A 12,505-nucleotide genomic window follows, 5' to 3' on the forward strand; every position below is an offset into this window, starting at 1 on the left:
AAACTGAGGAAATTTGAATTTAATACATCAGCAGAACTCCCGCAGAGTATTTTGGACTCCCATCCCTTGAAGAGGCTCAAAATAGAAGCTAACTTCTAACCATCACTTAGCACTACTGCCGCCAGGGAGAGCAGGAGAATGCGAACCCCTGCCCAAGAAATACTGGCCAAGGAAGTGCAAAAGTATGTCAAAAGGCATCAGGAATGAAGCAGGTGCAAGTGTAAGTAGACGATGCTACAGAGGGAATGACAAGTCAGTCTGAAACTGGTAAGGGAAGGCTTCCTTGAGGTGTTAGAGCCGGAGTTCTGCGTGGCTTGCTCAGCAAAGGAGATGGTGTGAGCTGCTAAGAAGGCCAACACAGCAGGCAAGGTTTGTTTTCACGGACCTCTGACTATCCCATTGGTACTTTCTCAGACTCTGTCTTATTCTGGCTGTTTGCTGTCAACCATTCCTGGCTTTAGTGTAAACTTAACAAAGATTATTTTAACTGAAAATCTGAGTCACTGCTTTGAAAAGTCTTCCAATCCTTCCCTCTCCCTCCACAATTACAGTCCCTCAGCATGGCTGGTACCTCCTGCCTCACCCATGATGCTCTCCACTCCAGCAAAACTACAAGCTTTCCATTTCCCTGGAACCCTGATCTTTCTCCAGCCTTTTGCCTTTGTTAGTGCTGTCTTTCTCCCTAAAAGTCTCTTCTTTTGGCTAACTCTACACATCCTACAGCCTCTAGGCTACTGTCCCAACACCTTGTTCTCCCTCTCCCCAAACTGGGGTTTGGTGCCATCCACCAGGCATACACTGTTTACCTCCACTGTTTTAAAATTGTTTACCTGTCCATCCTCCTCAGCAGACTTGGGACAGATTCTTACTAACCTTTATATTCTCAGTACCTAGTATCATAACAAAATACCACAGACTGGATGGTTTCAACAACAGAAATTTATTTCCTCACAGTTCTGGAGACTAGAAGTCCAAGATCAAGGTGTTTGAAATTTTTTTTTTCTGAGGCTTCTCTCTCTGGTTTGCAGGTGCCACCTTCTCACTAGGTCTCCACATAGTCTTTCCTCTACATGCACTTGTCTATGTTTTAATGAGTCTATAAGGACACCAGTCATCTTGGATTAGGGCCCACCCATATGACTTCATTTAACCTTAATTACCTCTTTAAGGGCCAGTCTCCAACTACAGTCACATTCTGACGTGCTAGGGGGTTAGAGCTTCAACATACACGTTTCAGGGAGCAAGCTTCAGCCCATAACAAAAGGCATTCAATAAACTTTTGCTGAATGAAATGAAAAAGCTCTTGACCCACGTACCCATGTCAGGGGCTGCTGATCTTTGCTCGACTGCCCCTGTCTTTGCAACCCCATTCTTTGGGGTTGCATCCATCACAGCCATTCAGCAAGCTGTGAGATGGACCAGTGATTCTTAGCCTATTTTGCAGACACCTAGTGAATATCATGAAAATCTCAAATTTTGCAAGAACTTTATGATCAGTTGTAATATTTTTAAAAGATTTTATTTATTTATTTGCTAGAGATTACAAGTAGAGAGGCAAGCAGGGAGAGAGGAGGAAGCGGCTCCACGCTGAGCAGAGAGCCCAATGCGGGGGTCAATCCCAGGACACTGAGACCATGACCTGAGCAGAAAGCAGAGGCTTTAACCCACTGAGCCACCCAGCCGCCCCTGATTAGTTGTAATTTAAAAGGGAAACTGGTTTTGTAGTACCTTCCACTACCTAATGAATTTATGGAAATGATGGTACATTTGAACCTTGAATAACACTGGTTTGAACTACACAGATCCACTCATATATGGACTTTTTTTTTTTTTTAAGAATTGACAGCAAAATCCACAAGGCATTTATTTACCAATCCCCGCCCCAGTCTTCATGGGACCCAACAGAAGGCAACTGATGGAGGCGTCAAGGCTGCCGCCCTCTGAGTTTCCTCGGGAGGCCTCTTAGGCCATCAGCAGCCCCTGGAAGCCCCAGGACCGGGCAGAGCAGTAGGTTGCCCCGTGTGCCTATGGGGTGGTCAAGTTGAGTGCAGAGGGCTGGCAAGCAAGAGGGTGGGCTGAGGCAAAAGCGCAAAGGGCAGAGATGGCACTGCCTAGGGAGCCTTGATCCCTGAGTCCTCTGTGCCTTTTCTCCCCAAAAGTTCCCAGAGGTCAGTGAACTCATATGTGGCTGAAGCTGCCGATAGCCACGGGCCTGTGGTACCCCTCCAGGCCACTGGCGCGGATGTACTGGGCATCCTGGCCCTTGTCACAACCCACAGGCCAACCTGGGGGCTGCCCTGCTAAAACAAGGCCTCCACCACTATACCCGGGCCAGGCCTGCCACAACCCTGTCCACTCCTGGCCTGGCCAGCCTATACTCAAGTTTTTTTCAATGAATATATGTACAATACACTGTAAATTTTATTTTCTCTTATGATTTTCTAAGATTTTATTTATTTAAGAGAGAGAGAGAACATGAGCAGGGGGGCGGGACAGAGGGAGAAGCAGACTCCCCGCTGAGCAGGGAGCACAGGACTTTGGGATCATGACCTGAGCCAAAGGCAGAGGCTTAACGACTGAGCCACCCAGGTGCCCCTGTATTTCCTTTTCTATAAACTGAATGTTCACCTCTATTGCCAATTTTTGTTTTGGATCTTTGTGTCAGTTTGTTGCTGCAAATGCTTTCATATTTAACAGGGATGGGCTCTATTTTTCCAGCCCTTGAATCTGGCTTGAGGTATGAACTGTTTAATAGTTCCAAGCCTGGCCTTTAAAAGGTACTGTTGGCTTCAGCATTGGGTTTTGGAGGCCTGGGCCACCATTTAAGAAAGTATTCTAGGGGGGCGCCTGGGTGGCTCAGTGGGTTAAAGCCTCTGCCTTCGGCTCAGGTCATGATCCCAGGTCCTGGGATCGAGCCCCGCATCAGGCTCTCTGCTCAGCAGGGAGCCTGCTTCCCTCTCTCTCTGCCTGCCTCTCTGCCTATCTCTGTGAAATAAATAAATAGAATCTTAAAAAAAAAAAAAAAAAGAAAGCATTCTAGGGGCACCTGGGTGGCTCAGTTGGTTAATCATTCAACTCTTGATCTCTACTCAGGTCATGATCTCAAGGTCATGAGATTGAGGCTCCATGCTGGGTGTGAAGCCTGCTTAAGATTCTCTCTCCCTTTCCCTCTGGCCCTCCCACAACAGGCATGTGCTCATGCTCTCTCTTAAAACGAAAAAAGAAACCAGGGTGCCTGGCTGGCTCAGTGGGTTGAAGCCTCTGCCTTCAGCTCAGGTCATGATCCTGGGGTCCTGGGATCGAGCCCTACATCGGGCTCTCTGCTCATCGGGGAGCCTGCTTCCTCCTCTCTCTCTGCCTGCCTCTCTGCCTGCTTGTGATGTCTGTCAAATAAATAAATAAAATCTTTAAAAACAAAAACAAAAAAAGAAACCATCCCACTCTGCAAGAGAGAGGAGGTGTGAGGCCCTAGGGCTGCACAGACATGGAGATGGACCCCAGTGAGGCCAGCTTTCCATACACACGCCCCAAACCCTTAAATAGGCCTTCTGGAGAAAAAAAAAAAAAAATGCCCATCTAAGCGCTGCCCAAATTCTTGATTCACAAAATCATAAATTATAACAAAGTTATTGTTTTAAGCTACCAAGTTTTGAATTATTTCTTTCACAGCAATAGAGAACCAGAAAAGCGTTTTTAAAAAAGCTCTTTATATACTAGTAAAATTACCCATTTGTCTTTGATGTGGTACAAACATACTTCTCCCTGATCTTCTGACTTTGCTTACTGTGGTGGTGTTTTAGTCACCCAAAACTTTATGTGATTTTTACGTAATTGAATTTGTCACCTTTTCTTCTAAAAACCAGCGAGAGCATGCAACTGAGAAAAAGATAACTAAGAAGAAGAAAGAGGCAATATCTATGATTAAACTAGATAAGCTTGCAAGAGGAAGCTGAAAACTAAAGAAAACTGAAAAATTCCCAAAGATTCAAAGGAAAATTTGAACAAATAGACATCAGGTAGTTAGTTTAAAAAAACTGATTCTAGGGGCGCCTGGGTGGCTCAGTGGGTTAAAGCCTCTGCCTTCGGCTCAGGTCATGATCCCAGGGTCCTGGGATCGAGCCCCACGTCGGGCTCTCTGCTCTGCAGGGAGCCTGCTTCCTCCTCTCTCTCTCTCTCTGCCTGCCTCTCTGCCTACTTGTGATCTCTGTCTGTCAAATAAATAAATAAATAAATCTTTAAAAAAAAAAAAAACTGATTCTAAGTCGTTCTCAAGTTTAATGTAATCACGGTAAAAATACCAAAAGGAGTCTTTTAATTAGATAAGATAATTTTAAAGTTTGTAAGAAAAATAAATAAGAACAGCTAAGAAAGTTCTATCGACTTCTAGTCCTGCCAAATAAGGAAATATTATACAGTACTTGTAACAGTGACACTGGTCCATACACACAAAGATCAATTGAGCAAAATAGAAACTATACATATTTACATACACTTGGTATATTATAAATGTGGCATTTTAAATTAAATAGGGGAACAACAGATTTTTTGTAATGGTAAAAGAAAAACTGGGTAGCCATCTAGATATTATAAAGTTGTATCAGTTCTTGGATATACTGGGATAACATTTTAGATGGATCAAAGATTTAAATGTAAGAAAGCAAAATCACTTCGAAAAAATAGGGGCGCCTCTGTGGCTCAGCCAGTTAAGCATCCCACTCTTGATTTCTGCTCAGGTCATGTTCTCAGCCCAGGTCATGATCTCAGGGTCATGAGACAGACCCCTGCATCAGGCTCTGCGCTCAGCCGGGAGTCTGCTTGAGATTCTCTCTCTCCCTCCTCCTCCTCCTCTCTCTTTCTAAAATAAATAAATCTTTAAAAAATAAAGGATAAAACAAATCTCATGAGTTGTATAATCAGATGACTGGTTTATAGGGATCAATCCCCAAAAGTTTAGGAATCGTGACTTCAGAGACAGGAAAGTGCAAGAGTAGCTAAGCATCTCTGCATCTGAGATGAGAAAAGTCTGAGAGTTTCTTCCAGCCATACCACCTTTGAATTCAACCAATGCCCTGTTTACTCTCTGGACAACACAAACCTCTATTGGGATTGGGGGAGCGGGGGGAGGGCTTTTTTTTTTTTTAAACCAATAATTATCCCATGCGTTTTCTAGCTCAGCCTTAGTATCATCCTCAACAGAAGACCTCAGTTAAGCAACTTAGGATTCTGCCACTTGCCTAAGTGGGGTCCCCTTGGAGAAATCCCTTCAACTCTGATTGTCACTTTCTCCATCTGTAAAATGGGTTTTCCGGTCAAATACCATTTCTGCCAGGCCACAAGTCACTGACAAAACCTAACAGATTTCGGGTCCTCCCCTTCCAGCTGTGTTACCCTGGAAACGATGTGCTCCCACACGGAGGCCCTGCTGAGTCCACACACATGCTACTCCACCGACTCTCCAGCTCCGCGACGAAAGACAGGGTCCTCTCCATCTTGGTGACAACGAAGCCGACACACAGCAAGGATGAGGAACTTACCCTTTGGTCACACACTGTCAGCGATCTTGATCTTGATCTTGATCGGGCCCAGCCATCAGACTTCAGGGCTTCCCCGCTAGCCTTGCCCTGTCGCCACCTTACAGTAACGCCCCACAAAGGAGACGAGAGGGGAATTGATTACACTGCGAACCACAGCGCCTGGCTTTTGAATTAGGATTGTTTGTGGCTGCGAGGACCAGATGTGGAGGCCCCCGGAGCTGGGGCTTCTCGCCGCCATACCCTCTAGACCGCAATGCGGCCCGTTGTGCCTAAATTCCAGGGAAACAGGCCTTGGGAAAAGCACTGGACCAACCCATCTCATCTCACACAAGGAAGTACAACTCTTAATTAAGGCCAACACGGGAAACGGAGCCGCGGGAGCCTCCTCCCGGCTCCCTCCAGGTGGCGCTGTAGGACTGACTCACGTTCCAAAGTGCACAGCCCCCTTCTGGCTTGCCCCAGGGGATATAGAGCACCGAGAAAAGCAACACCCAAGCCTAGAGAGGCATTTCCCAGGAACCGCCCAAGGTCGCCTCGCTGGCGCCATGCACTTCCGCTTCCGTTTCTTTATTCCGGAAGTTGCTTTCTGAGGTAGCGTGCGGTCTTTGTCTGCTTCCACCATGGCGTACCGTGGCCAGGGCCAAAAAGTACAGAAGGTGATGGTTCAGCCCATCGTATCCTACGCAGCATATCAGGACTAGCAGGTTCGGGCCAGAAAGCGGGGGCGAAGGAGCAGCCCGAGAGCGGGCCTGGGGGAGCGGAGTGCGGCCCACATCCCATGAGCCCCCGGGGCGACCGTGACCGGGAGAAAGCGCGGGTAGTTGAAGACCGGGTGGGAGGTGGGCTTGGGCCGACCCCTCTGGTGGGAAGTGCAGGAGTGGCGCGGACGAGCTAAAGGAAGGCAGCTTTAATTAGGAACTGAGTGAAGTGGGAGTCAGCGGTCTCGGAAACGAGGAAGATGCGGGCGCCAAGAAATGGCTGGGGAGTAAGAGAGTGGGCGGGAATTCCTTCAGAGCCTTTCGGGAACCCGTGACCAGTGCCCGGCTGGACGCTGTTCATTTCATGCGCACCAGATCTCGTGTTCAGAAAACAGGCGAGATGAGGGTAGGCTCGACCAGTATCGGGGAGCACCATCTGCTCTGTGCGTGTGTTTTTTCCTTAACCACTGGTGCAGAACCTCATCTTCAGATACTTGCAGAATGTACGTAAGTTATATGTTCTTTGTTGTTTTGTAATTACCTCTTTAAAAGGTGCATTTATTTGGCTGTGTGTGTCATCCTGTCTGCTCAGTGTGTTCTCGAGTTAAAAATCGGTGAAACTGGGGAGCGTGGCTGGCTCAGTCGGTAGAGCACGCGCGACGCGTGATCTTGGGAGTCGTGAGTTCAAGCCCCACGTTGAGTGTAGAGATTACTCTAAAAAATCAGTATCAAGTGAAACTTGAGATTGGAGGGGTGCTTGAGGGGAAGGGGCTCAGGGAAAGCTCTAAATGTGATGAAATGCCAGCCCAAGCGTTGAAAGAATAGTGTCATGGTTACTTTGCAAGACCAAAATCGCTAATTTCAAAAAGTAGTTACTGGCAAACATGACTGGTGTTTGGGTACTGTTGTTGGTAGTCATTATGGCTAGAACACTGGAACCTCTCCCCTTTCTTTCCCCTGGGATGGAACATTGGAAGAAGATTCCTGTGGACTTTAAACCACATAGAAAGGTTGGGGGGTGGTGTAGTATACTTAAATATAGAAAAGACGCCAAAAAAGGAAGAGAGGAGGGATAGGCTTGGAGGATATCGTGACAGCTTCCTTTCCTTGGGGCGAAATTCTAGCATCCCAAACTGCGAGGTGGTAGGGCAAAGTATTGAAATTATTTTGGAAACAAGATGTAATTTCTGTTACTCTTGATAAATTTTAGTATGTGATAACATAGTTGGAAACAGATTAATTTCAAGCTCTTGTATTTTTCAAGTAATCTCTACACCCAACATGGGGCTCCGACCCACAACCCCAAGATCAGGAGTCACGGGCTTCACCAACCAAGCCAGCCAGTTGCCCCAGGCCATTATGTTTAATCACACCAGATCTGAGGGCCCTTCCCCAGGTTGTTAAATGTGAGGGAAGCTAGGAACCTAGAGAAAGCGGTTTTGAAACTGGATTTTGCTAAAGCAGAGAAGAAAGCCCTTGATCGTTGGAAATTACCGCGTTGTGCTACACTGTCAATTTGCACTCTAAATGCATTGAGATGAGAAGCAGTAAGAAATATGACTGAGTCCCAAGATGACAGGAAAATTATTAACTTAGTCCTACTATAGCATTTATTGAGAATGTTTTTTGGCAAGTAATTAGTCTTGGTTATCAGTTCTTGGATATGAATCAAGTAGTTAAAATTCTTGACTTTTACTTTTTAAGGTTTTCTTTAGGAGGCGTATTTCTCTGTTGTTCTACTGGAGTGATTGGGTTTTATGTACTTGTTTTTTTTAACGTACCTATTTTTATTTTTTCAGAGATCTCGAATTCAGGTGTGGCTTTATGAGCAAGTGAACATGCGGATAGAGGGCTGTATCATTGTGAGTACCCAGGGTGTTTTCTCTCAGGGCAGTTTGTTCACAGAAAATGATTTCACAAAAAATGCCCAGCCAGAGCAGGGTACAAAACGTCAAAGATGCAACCCAAGCAGAGTTCTTCAGGGCCACTATTCTTGTCTCATTGTTCTGTTTGATTGCTGTTGAGTTATTCATAAAAGAGGGAAAATTAATTTTTTAAAATTATTTAAATAACGATGTTAGTATTTGAAGGAGGGAACAAAAGAAATAAAATTAGAGTTGGGTGAAAACTAATGGTATATTAGTTCTATATTAGGTGATACCTGAATAGAGCTGGGTGGGGTTAGTTAAATAAGAGTTTCAGGATTACAGAATATCCTAAATAATGTGGGGGGTGATTTATTTTAGAGAGAGAGGTGGGGAGGGGCAGAGGGAGAGGTACAGAGAATCTCAAGCAGTCTTCCTGCTGAGTGCAGAGCCAGACTCTGGGCCTGATCCCCAGACCATGAGATCATGACCAGAGCCGAAACCAAGAATCAGTTGCCAACCAACTGCACCTCCCACAATCCCATCCCTAAATAATGTTTTTTGTTTTTGGGGGGTTTTTTTGTTTTTGTTTTTTAAGATTCTGTATACTACTTTGAGAGAGCCACAGAACACGAGTGCGCAGGTGGGAGGAGGCGCAGAGGGAGAGGAAGAGGTAGACTCTCCTCAGAGCAGGGAGCCTGAAATAGGACTTGATCCCAGGACACCGAGATCATGACCTGAGCCAAAGGCAGACACTTAGCTGACTGAGCCACCTGGGTGCCCCTAAATAATGTTTTAAAGAAAAATAAAATATGTCTGAAAAGTTTTAGGATACTTTGATACCTTTAGATATTGTAGGTTCTATCAGTGATCTCCCCATTTATGGGGAAAAAAACATGGGTAATAGCAAGAGTGTTTTGTAAGGAGTATGGGAAGACTGGTGGCAGTGGAAGTTAATCCGCATGTATACACACATACTCTGTATTAGATAAGTTATGAAAGATAGGGACAGTGGGTCTTAGGCATAGCTAATCAGATCTTAAATCCAAAAGGCTCCAGAGGTAATTTTGGAGTACATTTGGCTTTCTTGTTATTTAAAAGGGCTTTAGGAGGGAGATGGTATTTTAGCTAAAAGATTGGTGGAAGATGAGTTTCTTTTTTTTTTTCCCCAAGATTTTATTTATTTATTTGACAGACAGAAATCACAAGTAGGCAGAGAGGCAGGCGGTGGGGGGGGGAGTCAGGCTCCCCGCTGAGCAGAGAGCCCGAAGCAGGGCTCAATCCCAGGACCCTAAGATCATGACCTGAGCCGAAGGCAGAGGCTTTAACCCACTGAGCCACCCAGGCGCCCCTGGAAGATGAGTTTCTGAAGTTAGTTGGCATTTCTGTATCTAGGTTGGTGTATTCATCTGGAGTGGTTTGGGTAGGATTTTACTTGAAAAATGACATTTAGTTGGCTTATTTTTCTAGGGTTTCGATGAGTACATGAACCTCGTATTAGATGATGCCGAAGAGATTCATTCTAAAACAAAATCAAGAAAACAACTGGGTAAGAGTATAGATGGCCTTTGGGAACTGTGGAAAGTTTTATTCAGTTGCAGAATTGAATGAGTTGCAACTCAGACCATGTTTAAATTTAGTTTGCATTTGGAAATTTACTGTGTGGGAGAGTAGTTCACTCTTGAAATTCTCTGCCACTTACTGCTAACCCCACTCCCATTTCTGCTTTTGTTTTTGCACTCAGCTCTCACCAAGGTCACCGAAGACAAATGATGTTAAATCTACTAACGGTCAATATTAGTCTTCCTCAAACTCTGAACAGCATTTGGCACTGTTGGCCACTCCTACCTTAAAACACTTTGTTCCTTTGCTTCTGTGGTACTGTACTCAAATTTTCACTTTTCATTTCTGTTTATTCCTTTTCAGACTTCTGTATATTTGTTCTCTGGGACCCAGCCATTAAATGTTTGGAGTTGCTCAAGACTTAGTTGTAGGTCCTCTTGTCATTCCGTGTTACTTACCCAAGACTATATTTTCAATTACCATCTATATATTGACCTCAGATTTACCTCTGTAGCCCTAGACCTTTCTGAGCCTATTCAACATTTCTGCCTGAATGTTTCAAAGACTCCTCAAAGTTAGCGTGTCAGATTTCAAACTCACTTCCCTCCCCTTAACACACTCTTGGAGCTATTTTAGTGTTCCCTGTCTTTCTGAATGGTACCAGCCGCCATTCACTTCACTGATTGATTTTTTTATAACTACCTCATCCCCCTCCAGTTCGCTCTTCAAGCTGCAGTTATCTTTTAAAAGCACCAGTCTGACCTGGTCGTCCTTTTACTTGAAATCCTTCAGTGACTTCCTGTTGCTAGAAGGATAAGAAAATCTTTAATGTGTTCTGCAAGGTTCTTCATGATCTGGCCTTTTGCCCCCTGCTCGTTTTGTATCACTCCGCTTCATTTTTCTGAGTTTCATCCAGCTTGTGTTCTTTCAGTTCTCTGAATGTGCACATTTGCCCCACTGTAAATCTTTGTGCTGTTGCCTCTGTCTTTAGATGTTAAATGTCAAATACCAAGAGTTTGGTTTTGTTTAACTGGGGTAGGGATGGGGGAGGCAAGGTGTGTTGTGCTCTCTGAATTTGTAGTAGAACACTCATTAGTCGGGTTATTTTATTAATGTCTCTGTCACTGGGCCAGATGTTCTATAAGTCCTATCTTTTTTGATCCCTAATAAGACTACTGCCTGATTCAGTGCCTGCCATGTAGTAGAAACTCAGAAATATTTAAATAATGAAAGCAGTTTCTTAACCCAGTTAACAAAAGATCTTTAGGATTCATGACTTAAAGACAAACTGAGTCCTTTCTTTTAAAAATCCTATTCATTTGGAGTTTATTTGGATACTTTGTTTTTAATTGTTTAATGCCCCAGTTCACAGCTCACTAGTCCTTTATATCTGTGGTAGGTTTCAGGTGCCTCTTTTTCCCAAACCCTGAGGGTTCTCTTGATCCTAAAGTAGATATGAGGAAAGTAGAATCTTGAGAAGTGGCATGGTGTTTTGCTATGCTTCTTTCTCCTTGGGCTATTTTTGTGAAAGCCTGGATTTTCACAATTAAATTTGTCTTGCCACGAAGGGCAAACTAGCCTTATTGACATCCTATTCTTTATAAATTAATTGGAGAGTTGAATTCCCATGGTAGTATTTATCCTGCAGAATATATTAGTATTACCTGTTACAGAAGTTTTGGAAAGTGAAACCATTTAATCTTGGGGATTGATGAGCATTTTTCAGACTGATTTTACTTAACACCAATGTTCCCTGAAAATTTTTATAGACATTCTTAGGAAAAAACTATTCTTTGGTCAAGTAAGATTAAGAAATGGTGAGTAAAGCTCAAGCAGGTTTATTAATTGCAGGAATATACTAAGAACTCTAAAAATGGTGCTACTTTTCATAAAATAACATTTCTCTACCTTCATTAGGTTATTGCTAGAGAAGTTCATAGGCTGTAATATCCACAGCCTTTCCATATATGGATATTTGAAATTTTTCACATACCTGCTCAAGAGAGAAAGCATTTTCAAAATTGTTTAAATACGATCCAAAATTCTGAGGCTAAATGATGGTGGTTACATGCTTGCTGAGTCACTAGTAATAGCTTTTTTTTTTAAATTTTGTGTTGCAGGTCGGATCATGCTAAAAGGAGATAATATTACCCTGCTCCAAAGTGTCTCCAACTAGAAATGATCAATGAAGTGAGAAATGTTTGAGAAGGCCATGTAGTTTTGGGTTTTTTGAGATGTTCTTTGTTGGGGTGTATTTCTAAAACATTGTTTGTATTGTTTTGATTATCTTTTATGTTATTACCAGAGGACAATAAATGCTGTGGTATTGTTTTTATTTAAAAATTTACATTGTTTTCTTCTGTCCAGTGATAGAGACTTTTCACTCAGTGGGAGCTAAGTTTTCTGGAGGGTGGCCGTTGCCCTGGGCATTTGTTTTTTTCCAGAGCTTGGATGTATAGATTCTTAAGGCAGAGAGTGGGAGTTCTACCTGACAGGTAAGCTCCTGTCACTGGGTGGTGGGGAAGAGGAGGTTACTGCGCTAATGTTTATCTTCATCACATCACAGTCCTCATTCCGGCTGCTGGAACACAAGAGCTCCTGACCACAGTAGGCTGGGCATGCTGGAACAGCTTCCGTATCTGCGTAGCACGCTCATGGTCACTCTGTGAGGTCTCTGTGTCTTCTTGTACCACTAAGATCACAATGTGAGAAGTGTTTGGGTATAAGAAAAGAATAAAGTGCCCTAAAAGTCCATGTAAAATGAGTCTGTTAACAGTTACCAGGACAGAGACTTGGCGAGATCAGTAACCTGAAAAAGACCACAAGCCGTGCTGCTGAGTTGTGA

The 12,505-nt window shown here is 43.9% G+C and overlaps 1 protein-coding gene across 1 annotated transcript; it reads left to right on the forward strand.

Moving 5' to 3' along the window:
- The first annotated feature begins 6,077 nt into the window (after nucleotides 1-6,077).
- SNRPE (small nuclear ribonucleoprotein polypeptide E) lies at nucleotides 6,078-12,003 on the forward strand. The gene is made up of 5 exons (XM_047705449.1): nucleotides 6,078-6,208; nucleotides 6,709-6,735; nucleotides 8,032-8,094; nucleotides 9,568-9,646; nucleotides 11,781-12,003. Exons 1-5 carry the CDS (start codon nucleotides 6,155-6,157, stop codon nucleotides 11,834-11,836), a joined length of 279 nt encoding a protein of 92 aa, XP_047561405.1. The 5' UTR covers nucleotides 6,078-6,154; the 3' UTR covers nucleotides 11,837-12,003.
- The last annotated feature ends 502 nt before the right edge of the window (nucleotides 12,004-12,505 follow it).

The sequence above is a fragment of the Lutra lutra genome, chromosome 15 (assembly GCF_902655055.1).
Source record: "Lutra lutra chromosome 15, mLutLut1.2, whole genome shotgun sequence".
In the NCBI taxonomy this organism is placed as follows: Eukaryota; Metazoa; Chordata; class Mammalia; order Carnivora; family Mustelidae; genus Lutra; species Lutra lutra.